The sequence below is a fragment of the Choloepus didactylus genome, chromosome 1 (assembly GCF_015220235.1).
Source record: "Choloepus didactylus isolate mChoDid1 chromosome 1, mChoDid1.pri, whole genome shotgun sequence".
NCBI lineage: Eukaryota > Metazoa > Chordata > Mammalia > Pilosa > Megalonychidae > Choloepus > Choloepus didactylus.
Genome location: NC_051307.1, coordinates 58,417,446 through 58,436,061, shown reverse-complemented (window position 1 = coordinate 58,436,061; position 18,616 = coordinate 58,417,446). Strand labels below are relative to the sequence as shown.

At 37.6% G+C, this 18,616-nt stretch overlaps 1 protein-coding gene across 1 annotated transcript in view; it reads left to right on the top strand.

Annotated features, from left to right (window-relative positions):
• The first annotated feature begins 594 nt into the window (after positions 1 to 594).
• GABRR3 (gamma-aminobutyric acid type A receptor subunit rho3) overlaps positions 595 to 18,616 on the top strand; it is a 38,916-nt gene continuing 20,894 nt past the window's right edge. The window contains 7 exon segments of the mRNA XM_037804966.1: positions 595 to 649; positions 6,167 to 6,250; positions 10,250 to 10,341; positions 10,343 to 10,451; positions 14,133 to 14,207; positions 15,226 to 15,267; positions 15,270 to 15,359. Of these exon segments, the coding sequence (XP_037660894.1) occupies positions 595 to 649; positions 6,167 to 6,250; positions 10,250 to 10,341; positions 10,343 to 10,451; positions 14,133 to 14,207; positions 15,226 to 15,267; positions 15,270 to 15,359 (547 nt within the window).

Sequence of the window (18,616 nt, the reverse complement as noted above, 5' to 3'; positions counted from 1 at the left end):
ATATTCATAAAACATTGATGAGTATTCTCATAAGCTCCATCTTTGAATGTTTGGATTTCACGGAAGAACTAGTTTATAGAAAGTCATGGCTCTCCATGAACCAATGCCACTTAGATTTTCACCTAATAGCACTTTTAGCAACTAAAATTAATCAAAATTTTGCACAGTCCTAAGCCCTTATTGAGCTATCTCATTCCACCCTCACAGTAACCCTATGAAGTAGGCACTATCATGATCCCTAATATGCACATGTGGAAACCAGGGTTTAGAGAGGTTAAGAGATCTGCCCAAGGCCATGAAAGTGGTAACTGGTGGAACAAAGATGCAATGGTAGGAAAGGAGGATCAAAGAAGGACATATTAGAGATACATACTTGGAAGGAAACCTTTTCTGCCCCTCAGATTGTTTCATGTGAATACAGCTGCATCACCGAGGTGCCAAGGTGTTCCAGAGATACACACAGGGTGGTGAAATCAGCTGGTTAAACTGAATTCTGCCACTTCCAGCAGAATCTATCCTGCCTCTTCTTTCATGGACACAAAGTCTCCCACAATTCCTGAACTGACAACTTTTCAGAATTCTGGAGATGTAGAGATGAGGGAACTAGGTAATGAAGGTGAAATGGAAGAATCCTTCGGCAGCAAAACAGGTACAACTTTCTGATAAATAACTAATACCTCAAGTACTTAGGGAGGGATGGGGAGAACTTAATACTCTTGTTATGTTGCAGTTATGAGCAGGAAAGCACAATAAGCATGTGGGTAACAAATACAACTAATTTGTTAACAAGTAAAATAAAAAAGTATACCAGCTAGTTTTAAGTTGAGGTTTGTTTGTTTGTTTGTTTCCCACCCCTGAATCCATTTAGTTGCCATAAGGGTCTGGCTTGATTTCATTGTATTTGGGGCTCTCAAACTTTAGTAAGCATTAGAATCACTGGGACATCTTGTTAAAACAGATTATTGGGCCTCAAGCTCAGTCAGAGTTTCTGATTTGCCAGATCTGGGTGAAGCCAAGAATTTGCTTTCTAGTAAGTTCCTGGGTGGTTCTGATACTGTTGGTTTAAGAATCACATTTTGAGAACCACTGCATTAAATTATAGGCATTGAATTAAATCTTGGTGTGTTTAAAATTTTTTGGTTGTTCCAGAACACTTTCACACTTATTAAATCCTAATTTAACAGGCTAGAAGCCTCGAAATTAAGCAGGTTTAGAGAAGAATACATTTTTACTTCTGAGACTGTATTTCTCAATCACTTCATCTCATTGTGTCATTCTTACCACAATTGCTCAAGGATGCCTGAACTCTTAACTGCCATTCCCAATAGCAGGTTTCTTCCCCAATTTTGCCCAGTTTGGACAGTACATTATACCACTACTACATAGATATTCTGTGCTTTAGTCTCTCTGATTCTATAAAAAGTCTCCAAAGTCTTTTCCCTACCACCATTTAGTGGGGAAAAAAAATCTGCTTGGTAAGGGTTCAGAAAATAAACTTTCCTGGCTATGGGTCCTTTCAGACACTAGAGGGCGCCAGGCACACGGAAACGGGTTTGGAACTGTCATCTGCGGAGCAGCAGTTAGAAGTTCAACATGATACACTCTTTTTCAATACCAATTCAAAAATCTTCCCTAATTCCTGTCAGGTTAGGTTCCTCGATTAAATTAATTCCTATCCTAGAGGAAACTGTTTTTATGGGATCTATTTTAGGTTGCTGAAAGCCAGGAAGATTAAGAAAGGAAAAGAAGACTCCTTGAATTTGGGCCTTGATACAAGCTGTCTGGGGAGGCCTCGCCACTCAAAGTGAATCCAAGGACCAGCTGCAGAATCACCTGGGACTTTGTTAGAAATGCGGAGTGTCAGGCCCCAACTATGGCTCCCTGAATCACAATCTGCATTTTAACGAGGCCTCCCAGTGATTACCATGCACATTAAAGACTACTAAGAACAGGCCCTCCTCTTTTCTCTTAAAACATATATTCCCTTACTCTCCATTCCCTCTCTCATCTCCACCCTCCAGAAAAACATACAATTTAAATTTCCACTTCACTTGATCTGTTAGAGTTACATTGTAAGATTTTTTTTAAGCAAGAATACATTTTCTTTCCAGTTTTTTTTTCCCCTGAAGCTACTTTGTGGGGTTATTAAAAATGCAATTGCCGTGCTACTTAGTGGCAGGTGGCAAATCACCCCACAATTAAGAAATTTTCTGACAATCATGGATTGGAGCTATGTAGTGTCCAAATGGCTTGTGTGGTCAATCAGTTCAGGAAGAAAATATCCATAAATTCAATCAGAGGTGCCAGTCTGGTAGCTCTATGAAATATAGCCCTTAACTTTCTCTTGCCTGTCTTGGTCAGAACAACTTCTTATTGAACATTTCTCTGTTCTTCTCAGGGCTGCTTTCATGGGGAGATGAGACTCCAGGATATAAAACACAAGCTTCAATTTACCTTCTCTTTCTTTACAGTTGTCCATAACCCAAATGCACATACGTAGTATTTTCCTCTTGAGCTAAATGTAACTTCAGCACTTCTCTTGACTTAATGTGTTTTCCTAATTAGCTTTAGCATTAAAACCAGCTGCTACTGCAGTGTTGTTTTACATTTATAAAGCACTAGAAGATTAATTGACTCATTATGTGGAAACAGGAGGATATAAATTTAGGGGAGCTTTTTGTTTAACTTGGGTTATAAATTGCAGCTCATTTTCTTTATTTATGTTTTCCCTACCCTTTACATCTCCCATAACTAAGGGTTTTTGTTGTTGTTGTTGTTTTGTTTTAGTCTTATAGATGATAATTTCTTTGTTTTTCTATTCATCATCTAAATACCAACTACCAAGTTAAGGGAAAAGCTAAATTTTTAAAAGCTTCTTGTATAGTCTTTGCCTTTCAAACAAGAAAATGAAAGTGGGATCAGAGGTACCTGATCTTATTCCTTCATTAACTAGGTTTTGTTTGGGGCGTGCTTTGTAATATCTCTGAGTTCCCTCATATGTAAAATGGAACTAAAACTGGTTCTACCTACCCCACAAAGTGGCTGTGATAATAAGGTAAGATAATATATTAAATAATGTATTTTAAATGCACCCTACAGATAAGATTTAAAGCTTTTTTTAACCCTCATTATCCCAGCGTGCATAAAATCCAGATGGGTGAAACATTTTTAAGTATATAAGAAGGTTTATAAATGTGTCTGCTACTAACTAGTTAGTGATCCTGGGAAATCAACACCATAATCGTAATGGTTATTATCTATATAATTTTTACTATGTTTAAAATGTTTTATATACAGAATTAATGAAAGCATTTTTAAAATTATTATTCATGTTGTATATATTACTATGAATTATATAATAGATCATGAAAAATGGTTATTAAGACATTTGAGCAGAGTCAGGCTAAGGATTGCCATGCATCTTTTGATTTCATCTGGTAGCAACCCTATAAGGTAAATATATTAATTATCCCTATTTTACAGATGGCAAACTGAGGCTTAAAAGAGTGAGGGGATTTATGGAAGTTTGGCTCTAACTCAGGTTTATGTGGCTACAAATTCCATGATTTTTATCCCTTCTATTTTATTGCTATCTTCTCTCTGGGACTTAATTCCTTATCTGTAAATAGAAGGATTTTTGGAGATTTATTCAGCTCCAAAATTCTGTGATTCTGCATCTTGCCTCTACATGCCCCTCAGCCTCCTCTTTGTCCTCAAGAGTGCCAGAGCAAAGTACAGATTCCTAGATCCAGGAGTAAGTTCCACCTAGACGTGGAGCTCAAAGAAAGAGAAATGAGATTAGGCCTGCACCCTAGAGCAGTTTCCTTGGAAATGAAAGAGCTCATCCCCGTAAGAACAGTATAAATTTGGAAGGAGGAGAGAAGACATCTAAGACGTTTTCAGAACCTGTTCTTAATGGAAAAGTCTATGCTTTCACTCCACTGTCAGACTAGCCTTCAGACGACCCTGAGGCCAGCGATTGGCCAATACTGACATGAAATGACTTTGGTTAGAGGCTTAACAAGGCTGACCCCAAGTTTGCAGAGATAGTCACCAGCAACTCTGAGCTAGTTACAAGTCACGAGTTTCTATATTCTAGTTGTTCTGTGGTTTTCTTCATAAAGTAATTGATGAGAAGCACTGTATCATTTTTTAGTAAGAGGTGGGTTTATAGTCTAAATGTGTGAATGTGGATTGGGAGTAGTACCTGGCATTGCTAAGGGACACGTTTGCATTTTTACTTAATTGCAGTAGTAATAAAACTTAGTACAATTTGTTGAGTACCAATTAAGTTCACTATCTATGTATTATCTCTAGTCCTCAAATGAGTCTACAAGGTGAGTATTTCTAGAGAATAAATGGGGAAACTAAGCTTACAAATGTTACTTATCATAAATCATATAATATTAGTGGAACTGGGCTGAAACTCTCTCCTATGTTATTCTAGTCCAAATCTTTAGGAAATTCTTTCACCTCTCCAGGACCTTTCTAAATCCTTCATTCCCTTAGGGAATGGAGTTAATGGGAAGATTTACTCACTCTGAAGGGCCAGGTAAAGCCATGGACCAGATCTTTCCATAAATCTAAATTTTCCATTATCTAAATATTTATTTTCATATCTCTACTAATTAAAGCAAAAAAGGGCAAACAGATAAAACAAAAGCTCCAGAGCTGAACCCTTTGAAGGAATAATACTTAGCTGTTCCCAAGTTAATGCTTAATCAGTGTTATAAATAAAAATAATTTTATTTATAGAATTGTCATTATTAATGTTGTAAAGTATGATTGATCCAATATGGCAGAAGTTAATGGTTTAGATGCAAGTGAGGAATTTCTGAAGCCTTAAGCAGAATTTAAGTGACAAACCCCGTACCTGGTTAGTTGGAACCCTTCTAAGTAAGGAGTGATATTGAGGGTATGGACTTAAGGAACAGACAAGAAAATCTGATGATAATAATGAGATGGTAACATTGGGAGGAGTCATAGATGGAAGACAGGAACTAGAAAGATGTGTCTAACAGGGACTAGCAATATTTATCTGTATTGTGCGTTTAAAAGGCTGTTAAATTATATGCACACAAATGTCACATGTAATACATACAAACAGTAGCCTCAGTAAGGAAGCTTTTCTGGTCTGGCTTCTCTAAATCTCAGAATCTTGTCTAAAGAAACCAGCTGGGATCCAACTAGGCAGGATTTCTATTTTTTTTTTCAACAGTTGATTTTAAAAAAAAACTCAGGACTATATTGAGACAATAAAATTTAATTGAGGATGGCTCACTATGGAAAAAGAACTATATGAAGACTATATGTTTAAATGTATAAACTATTTTATCATAAATATATATGCATCTAATTTCCTATACAAAACCAAATGATTGAGTAAGCAACATCAATCTTCCCTCTTATGGGAACTAGTGAAGACCTTTATTAGGTGTAACTAGGAAATGTCTTAGTCTCACTCTGGTCTGGATTTTCTTGTGTTGTCTGTCATTCAGTCTCTGGGCCCATGAACCTGATTCTGTGAGTCCCAACTGCAAACAAGTCTGGGCAGTTCTATCTGAAATTGCTACACTTCTGACTTTCAGTGTATTTTCTTCAAATACATTTCTCAGATTCTTGCTTCCCAAATGCAGGCTGTGGCTGCTGATGAGCTGGGAAAGGACATTCTGCATCTGTTCAACTCACATGTATCACTGTACTATCATCTGAGTTCCTCTAATCTATCAAGTACTGCAATAGTGAAAAAGGCTGATTTTTGACAGGAGAGGAAAAGTTCCTATGTTGCTCAGCATCATGGACTCCCTGATTATAAGATGATCATTACCATATAAAATGCAGAAACCTAAATTCTTAGACATGCTTTCAAAACATGGTTCCTTTTGAAATCACTACTTGTTGAAAAAAATACTGGAGACAACACTTTTATATGGAAGAAGAGAAATACTGAGATGTTCCCATGCAAATGTGTAGTGATTATTGGGATAGCATTTATTTACACATGTAATTTATTATTATCACAAAATATATAATAGGTGATCCAATAGATAATGGAGCAATTAAAAAAAAAAACAACTTGAAAAGTAATTTAACTATACTCTCTTCTTTGAATGTTTCCACAATATTTGTAAAGCATTTCTTGGCTTATTATCCATTCTTTTTGAAGGTTTCCCAGTACCAGTCAGTGTAGATGTTCAGGTTGAAAGTACTGACAGCATTTCAGAGGTTAACATGATAAATTTTTTCATGAGATAATGATCTTTTTTCTGAAAGGATAGACTCAATAGTGTCCAAATCACTACTGTTTAAATAAATCATTTTAATTACATATGTTATTTTAATCTGACCTTTAGATTTCCTACTATGCATAATAGTTTTGGTTGCTTTATTCTCTTCCATCCACTTCTTTCTGCCCTTGATTACAATTCTCATTCCTTTCCAACTCTTCTCTTTTCCTTCTAATGTTTTTATAGTGATGGGGCATTGTAGAACATCATGATATATTTGGCTGTACAATATGAACCCGTAACAATTGTACAGGACAAAAGGATGATCATAACATATATGCAATATGAAATCACAACACTGAGTCCTTACCCATGAAATAATAGAAAGTCAAACTAGGCTTGATGAACTGCTTTCGATGCTTCAATTAATATTAATTTTGCTTATCGGTAGACAAAGGATAACAGAGGCCAAAGGCTTAACAAAAATTCAGGGTACTAAAAGTTAAAATTAAGAAAATTTTATCCATTCTCTTATATTTTCTAGAAATCTAGAAGAGATTGCCATTATTTTATTTTGTAATGGAACTCTGGTATTTTTAAGCCTCTAAACTCTAAACTATTACTTGTTATTATCTTCAAACTTCCTTTTAACATTTTGCTGTCATCTCTGCCATTTTGCATGCCTTTTTTATCTCTTCCTCTCCCTCTCCCTCAACATAGCTTTACCATTTCAGCTGTTATGTTTTAATATCTTTTGCCATAATTTTTCTATTTTATTTTCTCTATTCACAATTTAGAGCCATCTTCCTTGCCTACATAGTTACCAAAGCCTTTTTGTATATAAGTATTTTTCTGAGTTTGTCAGTATTTCACACTAAGGAAGAATAATTGAGTTGATACCATGGTTAACTTACTTGCACAAGCACCTACGTATTTATTTTCAGTTACATTTCCTTTTTGCCTACTACTGTCCTGTTAATTTGCTAAAGCAGTCTCAGGGTTTTGTTCAGCCTCTTTTTCATATTTCTGTGCCAAATAAAGAGACTTATAGTTTCAAATTTTCAATGTCCATTTCTTTTCCTCATCTCTTTGATATATGTTCTAATATTTGAATCACTATTTCCTCTGATTCAGTTCCCTTCAATTATGCTATTTTTTTCCCATTATTCCCTTGAGTTCCATTTAGTCCCATTTAATTGCATTTGTTTTCTATCAACACTATACCATGTGCAACAATTAATGACAAGGGCCCTGACGCCAGTAAGATGCAGCCTGTGAATATGTTTTGGTTTGAATTTTGGTTTGGGCTTCAATTTTGGTTTTGGTTTGAATTTTGGTTTTCTTCCCACCCACAACAATTTAACTTTGAGTGGGGTCTGTGCCCTCCAGTTTGCTCTGGAACCCATACCTGCTTTTCTCTTAGATTCGGCCTGCTTCATCTATTAATGTTAAGTGTCTGGTCCTTGGAGTCATCTCAGGTTGCAACCCTCAGCCAGATGCTTACTGTTTTAAATACGGCAGCCTAGCTCTTTGTTTTTTTGTTTTTTGTTTTTAATAAAAGCAGGGAGTACCTTTTCCAAGTATAGAAAGAATTTAAATTGCTTTCTTTTCAAACTCCATTTTCCATGGGGAAAGATTTAATTTGTTGTCTATTCAGTCTAGTCATTCAATGTGCATTATTATATACATAATACATGCATTTCGTTCCCTTTTCTGGGATCTTTTCCCTGTGTTTTTGTGAAATTTTCAAAAGTTGCTTTTGGATACTTCTTGGAATAAAAGTATTTTTGGTAAATGAACAGTAGCTTATATAGAGTGATTTTCAAAGCACTAAGTTTTAGAAATCTAGACTCTGTATAGTACTTTTTGTGATATTCAAATACCACAAAGATTAAAAATGTAAAAAAAAAATAAAAAATGAAATAAAGAGAACAAAGTACGGAACTCTTAAGGGAGCAGGGCCTAGAAAATATAAATTACTTAAATTGGAAGGTAAAATAATCTTTAAGTATGTATTCTTAATATTTTAATTTATAGTGATTCCTCCAGCCAGTCATTACCATCTAAAGGCTAACTGCAAGAACAATCACAAGACACATAAAAATTCCAGAAAAGTCTAAACAAAATTTCTATGACCCGTTATGTATTGTTTCATACTGTAAACTCTAGGTCTTCGTGTCCTTATCATTATTTAATATAATATTTATTTCAATTCATTATCAAGGCTTAAATTAAACTTACTTCATTTTAACCACCCCACTCCCAAAGGGAAAAGCACTAACAGTACTCACCACTCAGAAAGGCCTGGGTTAGGTTTTGGCTCTTCCCTAGCAGAAGACACTTCTTATGGCACTTCCTTAAGCCTGTGTACTCTAAGAATAAGCTCTTATTTCCCCTCTCCTAGAAAAATATGCAAATTATCTCTAAGTGACCCAATCTGCACCAAATTTCTCATTGTCTCTACCTTGCAGTCCCCAAAATCTACCTTATCCTTCTCCCCCTAAATAAGGTTAGCTTTGAAAGTCAGTCTAGAGCTAAAACTGGACTGAACACACCATGTTCAGTTTAGAAATACTTTCTAATTATTGGTGACCCCAAGTATTGGCTTTTTTCCTTTTTTTTTATTTTTTATTTTTTTGCTTATCTTTTATCATCTTCCCACCCTCTCTTGTCTCACCCTGAATTCACTTTCAATGCCTTTAGGTTTGTCCCCTTACCTCCCAACATGCTGAATCGGCTGCTCCTCATGATAGAGCCAGTTGACAGTGACATTGATATATCACTGACATACCCCAATGGGCTCAGTGACTTTCAGAACAGAATTAGCATCTAATTCTAAATGTGTGCTTATTAAAGAAATCCATGCAGTAACCAGAATTCCCTGTAGAGTAGTGTTAGATTATGAATGAATCATTCTATCTATTCACCCTGACCCTGATCCAAATTACACATGGCTAATGCTCCCAGATTAATCCGAAGCAATCATACAGTGCCCCTCTCTTCTAAACCTAGAAAAACAACTAGCTCATAATTATTTGGTGACATCTGTAGTTTACTGAGATGTATCGTTCGTTTGTATAATAAGTGCTAAAATTCTATTATGTGTTAGTTTAAGAAAACCTTGACTATTATTGGAAAATAGAAGACAGTAAGATTTAAACAATTATAAAAAGCATTTTCTCACAGCCCACACCTAAATAGTGGATGAAGCTAGGAAAGTTTCTGTTCAAATAACCGAAGTATTGAATGTAGCATCTGAGTGCCAAAAAAAACTTAAATTACTGACTAACCAATTTTTTTCCTGCTAATAAAATGTTAATATAGCTTTTTCCTCTCCTTCTTACTTCCGTACAACTGGGATAAACGGTAAGACTTCAAATGCCTGAGCCCTACTAATCATAAACTCTGGGAACTAGGATTAACAAACTTCACACTTGATTGTTTTACACACTAAAATTTGAGAACCACCATTTCATGGTATTCTTTCTATCCATCTAAATAGAAAGATGATTGTGTCAGCACCAGGACTCCTGACAGCTTGCTTTCTACTGACAGCCCTGAGAAATGCTGGACCCTGGTATTGTGGGGACCGTAGCTTAATGAATGTAGGGAGTCTTCTTTAGGATAAATAATTCAAAATTATAAATAGAAAATTAATTATGAAAGTGAATTTTTTTTTAGGATAATAAAAGAAATCACACTAAAATACTGGACCATGGGTTTCCAGGTTACTTTCTCCTGAAATCTCTCTAGATGATTTACCAAGAGTGCTTGCATAGAAATGCTTCCTGATTATGACTTGGCTCCCCCTCCTCAACTTGAACACTCTACACCTCCCAAAAACTCTCCATATTTGCTGGAGTCCATGTGAGGGAGAGGCTCCGAAGCTTCCTGAAAATGCTATATAGCCATTTTCACTTGTAAAATCAGTCCCGGGACTAATAATATTGAAGTGGCCTTCCTGCACCATATTCCAACTAACTTGGACTTGTTTCCTTTTCTCTCTGTCTAGGATTTACAGTGACTTTATCTCAGGCATTACTGGAAAGAGGAGAGGCTCTCCTTTCCTAGCACAACAAAGAAAAGGTTGATCAAAAAGATTCAGGTGACTGATAATCTTTTTTGTCCATTCTAAAAGATCCTTCATCCATGATACTACTGTGGAGAACGGCATGCTGCAAGTACACCCTGATGGAAGCACCCTCTTCAGTCTCAGGTAAGGAGGGCTCTCTTGTCTTTGGCCTCTTTATACCATGTGGTCTACACCAAAGCTGGTGGGTCTTACCTCAGACGAAACTCACAATCATGCTGTTTAGTGATGTCGGAGATTGCACACAAGCAGAAGATATAATTTTCCCTGGCTCTAACATTCTGATATTAAATAATGGCTTTCCTTTCTAAGTATACTCATCCTGGGTAGATGTTGGAGAATAATAGGAAGGAAAGTTGGATAAGTAGAGTGGAGCTGAATTATGGAAAGCTTTAAAAGTGTGCCACACAAATTTATAGGTATGCCAAAATTGCTTTTCCTCCTCACCAACTCCACCCCACCTTCACCTCCAACCAAGCAGTTTTGAACACTTAGATTAGCTAAATAATTTTCTTAACCATTTCATTCATTTTTCATGGAAAGGCATAGCCATCATTCAGGTTACCTCTAATTTCTTCACTTCCTTTTCTAAAAAATTCAAATAATTTGTACTGATATTAAGCTGAAACAGCCCTCCATATGAAATGTACTGTGTCTTCTTTTTGCCTGTGTCCTGTACATACTGAATCATTTATCTTAGTTAAGTCCAAATATGTTGGTAACATCAAGCAATTCAATTTTTTCATGTCCTAAAAATCCCAAAAAGATTCTGTAATAAGATGAAAAATGGCCCCCCAAAAGATACCGGTGCCAGTTTGAATGTGTTATGTCCCCCAAAAAGCCATTATCTTTGATGTAATCTTGTGCGGGCAGATATATCAGTGTAGATTAGATTGTAATTCTTGGAGTGATTCCATGGAGATGCGACCCACCCAACTGTGGGTGATGACTCTAATTGGATAGTTTCCATGGAGGTGTGGCCCCACCCATTCAGCATGGGCCTTGATTAGTTTACTAGAGCACTATATAAGCTCAGACAGAAGGAGCGAGCTTGCTACAGCCAAGAAGGACACTTTGAAGAACGCACAGAATCTCAGAGTAGCTGCAGATGAGAGACAGTTTGAAGACGGCCATTGAAAGCAGACTCTTGCTCCGGAGAAGCTAAGAGAGGACAAACACCCCAAGAGCAACTAAGAGTGACATTTTGAAGAGGAACTGCAGCCTAGAGAGGAACGTCCTGGGAGAAAGCCATTTTGAAATCAGAACTTGGAGCAGATGCCAGCCACGTGCCTTCCCAGCTAACAGAGGTTTTCCGGATGCCATTGGCCATCCTCCAGGGAAGGTACCCGATTGTTGAAGTGTTACCTTGGGCACTTTATGGCCTTAAGACTGTAACTTTGTAACCTAATAAACCTCCTTTATAAAAGCCAATTCATTTCTGGTATTTTGCTTCCCGGCAGCATTGGCAAAATAGAACAATACCCATGTCCTAATCCCTGGAACCTATGAATTCTATCCTTTATGGCAAAAAAGGAATCTTCATGGATGTAATTAAATTAAGGATCTTGAGATGGGGAGATTATTCTGGATTACCCAGGTGGGCCCTAAATGCCATCACAAGTATCCTTCTAAGAGCACATCAGAGGGACATTTGACACACACAGAAGAGGAGAAAACAGTGTGACAGAGGCAGATGTCACAATGATGTGGTCACAGCCCAGTGAATGCCAGCAGCCACCAGAAGCTGGAAGAGGCAGGGAAAGGATTCTCCCCTAGAGCCTCTGTAGGGAGCACAGCTCTGCCAGCACATTGATTTCAGCCCAGTGATACTAATTTCAAACTTCTGACCTCCAGAACTAGGAGAGAATAAATTCTTGTTGTTTTAAGCCACAATTTTGTAGCAATTTGTTGCAGCAACAACAGGAAACAAATATAGATTCTTCTTGTTCATTAAAAATACCTTGCTCCCTTTAGCACAAAAGAGCTATTGCCAATCATTCTATAAGGAGTGGCAAAATGTTTAAAATGCAATTCAAGAAAAGTACTGCTTTCAATGGGAATTTTAAGTCAGGAGTTCATAGGATTCTTATGAGTATTAAAGTCAAGCTTCATCAGGAATCAGAAGCAGAATGGCAGTATCTGACCAAACTGTTTTCCATTAATAATTTTGGTGAGTGACTAACTCAGTGTGTTGTCATACCCTGACACCCCAAAGAAAGTTGCCCAGCTCCTGGGAGGTAATCACTCAGCCCTTGGAATATCCTGCCTTATAAGTATGTTTGTTTATCTGTGGGCTTTGGGCCACACCAGATAGTCTATGCTACCAATGTGATTTTTGGTGAGAGTCTTGGACCATTCAGCACTAGCTTGACCTCTGAAAGGGCTGGAAACTAAGGTCAGCCACTTGGGCAATGAACCATGCCTATGTGACCAACACCCCCAGTTAAAACCCTGGATACCAAGGCTCAGGTGAGTGTCCCTGGTTGGCAATACTCCATGCATGTTGTCGCGTATCAGTGCTAGGAGAACTAAGTGCTGGCTGCACAACTCCACTGGGAGAGAACAACAGGATATTTGTACCTGATTTCTCATGGACTTTTCCTCAATGTGCCATTTTTCCATTGCTGATTTTAATCTGCATCCATTTGCTATAAGCCATAGCCATGCATATAATAGCTTTCCTGAGTTCTACGAGTCCTTCTAGTGAGTCATTGAAACTGAAAGTGGTCTCGGAGACTCCTGGTCACAAAGGGACTCAAAATTGTCTGCACAGCTTTTCCGGCCAACAGCAGAGCCAGTCCAAGCCAGGAAACACTCAGACGCCAATTTGTCACCTAAACCCTTTGGTCATTAATTTCTTCATGTGTAATATGAAGACAGTGAACTCAAGGGCAGTGAACTCAGAGATTGTTTCCAAGTTTAAAGTTCTAAGAATACACCAAAATTGGTGTGTTTTGTTGCACAAGTTTATCCAGACACATCCCTGGCTTGGCGTTTTACTATATGACTATTGACCGTGGAATTCAGCCCCCAGGAGATAAAGAAGTTTGACTTCTCTGTTTAACTCAGCGGCACCATGGGTAGGAACATCTGTTGCCTTTGTTTTTTGCAGACATGCTCAGGGGCCTTTTATGAACCTCTGATCTGCTATTGTGGGTACCAATGTTTCCACTTTGAAGCAGGATCATAGTGCAGCAGCCTCTGCCTGAAGCCAGGAAAATCTAGGAGGACATAAAATTTGAAAAAATAATCCTCATCAGTATGCAAGCCTTTTGACTGCATTACACATTGTACACATTGATCTGCAACTAAAAATGCTCTGGGCTTCCCCTTCACTACTGGAAAAAAGAGTTTCTTCAGGTAAATTTGCTTCATGAGGGAGGGAGTCCTTTACCCATGGGTTTTATTACTACCATCCCAGTCCTTTATTATTAAAGATAATAATAAGTTTGGATCTTCCAAAAAGCAAAACATATTTACATCTATTGAGAAGTCTTCTTATTTTGAGGTGTGTTTTTCTGAAGACATCAAAGTCAGAAAATATAGGAGGAGCAGAGCAGGAAATGGTGAGATCAAAAGCAATTATTTAAGCTGGAATTCACTCATTAACACCATGTCTTAAGCAAATCATACACCTTCCTAGATTTGCTTCGTTCCACATTATTTGGATGGGAGATGGTAAAGCCTATTTTGCATTATTCTTGAAAGGCACGCAAAACTAGAAAACAATAACAAGGCCTCAGTATTGCATGCTTATTTGGTCATATGGTTAATTGTCTGCAGTTTAATTTTTCTCGTTCTGTTTATACGATAACTTTTGGTCATGTGCTTTATGGATTTCAGCAGGTTTCCTCTGGACACTCAAAATTGTCCCCTCAAACTAGAAAGCTGTAAGTCTTACTTCCTGATGAAATGAGTACATGTGAGCCAAAAACACCAACACATACCCACATGTAAATAAGCATACTCTAGAAAAGCACTAAACAGTTGATATAAACTAGATGGATTTATCTAAAACCATCAAATTTTTTGTTTACTAAGGATGATGGCAGTTTGTCATTCAAATGAGAAGATTTGGGGGGAAAAATGCTTTGATAATTACACATTCTGCGGTTTCCACAGGGTCATAAAGGAACAGCTCGCTAAAAAGGTGTATTCTTGCCACTATTAGCATAGACTGACCCAGATGTTCCAAATTAGGGAAGCTCTGGAATTTACGTGCCTGTATTAGTCACAATCCTCCATTAAGTGCACTTGGGTTCCCCAGAAAAATCCAGCTTTAGACATAGACCCCCTAATCAAAGCCCTATCAGAGGCCATCTGAGATGACTCTTTGTCAGTTGCTTTGACCCATCAGATATTACTGATATGATATTTTAAAAGCTGAATGCAGTATTCCATAATGTATCTAAAATGCCAGAAACTTCAATAGATGTCTCCTAACAGATGCTTCTCCCCAAATCCATTGGAAACTTTCTATACCACTATTTAATTTTAGAAAACAATGCTGCATGATCTAGACCCATTTGTCTTCCACTGAGGAGAGCTACAAAACTAAAGGGGCATACAGTATGACTGTAAGGTGGTGCTATGACATCACTCTCAGTCCTGGGCTAATATTATAGGACCTGCATATAAGACAATGCATATAGATGGAGTAGCAGCTATTTGGATGGTTTTAACTCATTGTATGGGTACAAGAAAAGTCTCCACACTACAGTGTTATCAGGATCTGTTTTGGAGATTATTTTTTGTTTTTGAAGGTATGAGTGTTATCAATGTATCACAAACTTGTTTAGTCAGCACCAAATATATACATGTCATTGGGCTAGCCACTGGGGATATGGAGCTGTACAGACCTCAGAGAACTTATCATTCAGCTGTAGGAATGGACTTTTTTTTTTTTAGATGCCTACAATGAGGAGGACCTGATGCTATTCTGGAAACCTGGAACAAGTCCCTGAACACTGATGAGCATATTACCCTTTCTCAGTCCTTTACTGAGGAGTTCAGTGCATCCAGTGGATTTGTTTTCTATAGCAGCACAGGAACAGCACTTTACTGGACCTATTCATTAGCATTTATGCATTTAATGAGCATCTGCTGTATGCAAAGTACTACAGCTTGTGAAGAGACCTGAATCCAAGCAAGTGACCCATCTGGCCAATGTTATAATCTCTCTCCTTTAACAGGCAGCCTCCTCCACCACTCCAATACATCACTTCTTCCCTCCTTATGCAACTGCCTCTAGCTCTATCCCTTGCTGCCCCTCTTGCTCCCTCCAGTCTACTCTGAATACATCAGACAGAGTGATATTCAGAAAACATAAAGATCACAATTCTCCCCTGCTCAAAACCCTCTAGTGTTTTCCCATCACACTTAGAACAAAATCCAAGCTTCTCAACACGGTCTACAAGGCCCTGCATGATCTAGCCCCTGCCTAATGTACTGACCTCATCCACTACCACTGCCCTCTCCACATCAGCCTGTCTCCTCATACTGGCCATCTGGCTTGTCCTCCAACACATCTCCTTCCATCCATGGGGTGTCTGGTTTGGCTTTTTCTTCCCTAAACTCAGAATGCTATTCCAAGATCTTCTCATGGCTAGCTCCCTCACTGATTCAGGGCTTTGTTCAAATATATCCTCAAAAGGGCTTCTCGAACCATCCTAAGATAGGCCTCCCTCACCATTCACTATCCCCGTTTGTCATCACAGCACTTTCTAATACCTGAAATACCTATTTATTTGATTACTTTATTGCCTAAGTGCCTCACTAGAAAGAAGGCAGGGAATCTGGCTGTCTCGTTCACCACCCTTCCCCAGCACCTCAAGTGTACCTGTGCAAGACAGACACTGAATATCAGCTGAATGAATCAATCCATTAAGTACATCATTGCCCCAAACAGAAAATCTGTTCAAAATTGGGCCCATGTTGTATACTCTTCACTATGACAGATGGAATATATTTTTGGTTTGGCCTCATTTGGCATGTTCTAAAGTTGTGCTTGATCCCTATGAACTATTAGAAGCAGCCTCCATCTTCTCCCCACCACTACTCCCTATCCTCCATCATCATTCTCCTGCTGATTATTAGCATTCTGGATGGTATCAGGCAGAACCCATGTAAAATACCATTTCAGAAATAATGAAGCCATCCTCAGACCTGGAAGTGTTTCCATGGGTCTGGCCAGAGTCCTTTTATCCCTTCTGCTTTGATGCAGGTGCCTTTTTCTCCCCACCCCCACACAGATGTTCTACTCTGCCCTTAGAACTTGAAGAAGAGTTATCACATTGTTATCTAGAGATCTGCGTCTTCAAGAGAGAGACCAAAACTTATGTCACAGAGAAGCTAAATGGCTTTCTGTTACCAACTGCTATTTAACTATTTAGATCCAGAAGAAATGCTCTATTTCATCCCATTATTTGCCTACATTGCTGAGATTCAGCAGATGATGCTGTTAATTTTAATAATGTTTATTGCCTTTTCTGATTATATAAGTAACACATATTCATTTGTTTGTTCACTGATTTAATCCTAGGCTTTAGGTGATGCTCAATAGCTAATTGTAAATGAATAAATAAATGGTAGATAATTTAAAAGGATTCAGAAAAGTTTAAAGAAAAAAAGGCTTTGTAATCCCACCTCATAAACTCTATTATTATTTTAATATATTTCTGTGCTCCTCTTCGTTCTCCTTCATTTGTCCCTTTATCATTCTCCATAAAAATAAATATAGATCTGTTTTTATCAGGATTTTTAATGCTCTTAGTCCTACTAAGGATACAATTAACTTTTAAATAAAGGAATGCATCCATTAAACAATGATACATACTGAAGTATAATTTACAGGGTTTTTTTTCCTCATTTTACCAATGCTATGATGAAATAACTTTGGCACATGATAAATTCTGAATAGGATTTTGGAATGTTTCATGATATTAAAATGTGATACCCATGAAGCATAGAAATCCATGAGTATTGTTTCCAGTGCAGAAAACATACAATATATAGAACTGTAATAGCAATAGTATTTCTTCAGATTTTGAAGCACAAGAATTTATTAATATACATCCAGCTATCCTGTTAAAAGAATAAGTAAAATTTCATGTCCAAATTTTAACTTCAGCACAAACTTATTCCATTGGCGCCACAGTTTATTTATACTTGTCAGCCTTTTTTTTTTTTTTTTTTTGGAATTTCAACACCAAATGGATCTTTAATGGTAAATAATTATCATTGATTTTTTTAGATATTATAGCTTTACAAATTTTATTTTTTTAATTAGAGAAGCTGTATGTTTACAGAACAAACATGCATAAAATACAGGATTCTTTTATACCATCTTATTATTAACACCTTGCATTGGTGTGGTACATTTGTTATAACTGAAGAAAGCACAGTTCTATAATTGTGCTATTAACTATGGTCCATGGCTTAATTTAGGATTCACTGTGTAGTGCAATTCCATGGATTTTTTAATTTGTATTTTTATTCTGTTACCAAATATACAAACTAACATTTCTCCTTTTAACCACATTCAGAACACATTTTAGTGCTGTTGATTATATTCACAATGTCATGCTACCATCACCGCCATCCATTACTGATCTGTTTTGAATCTATTATGTCCCTCACAAAAGCCGTGTTCTTTAATGCAATCTTGAAGGGGCAAATTTTTAGTCTTTTGATTAGGGTGGAACCTTTTACTTGAGTGTTTCCAGGGAGATGGGTGAGACCTCCGATTAAATTATTTCCATGGAGGTGTGCACCCCACCCATTCAGGGTGGGTCTTGATTAATTCACTGGAGCACTTAAGAGGGATCAAGAGCCAACACAGATGCTGATGCTTGGAGATGCAGACAGAAGGATGTTTGGAGATGCTAAGCTAACAGATGAAGCCCAGAGTTTGCCCCAGAGTAGCTAGGAGAGGAACCCCAGATGCTTAAAGAAAAACGCCCCAGGAGAAAGAAGCAGGAATGCACAGGACCTGAGAGAGAGGAGTGAAGACAGAAGTCCAGAGACATCTTAGGGAAAACCACTTTGAAATACAGCCCAGGAGCAAAGGACCAGCAGATGCCAGCCACATGCCTTCCCAGCTGACAGAGATGTTCCGGATGCCATCAGCTGTTCTTTAGTAAAGGTATCCTCTTGTCGGTGCCTTAGTTTGGACACTTTTGTGGCCTTAGAACTGTAAATTTGTAACCTAATAAATCCCCTTTATAAAAGCCAATCCATTTCTGGTATTCTGCATAACGGCAGCTTTAGCAAACAGGAACAATTACCAAAACATTTCCAT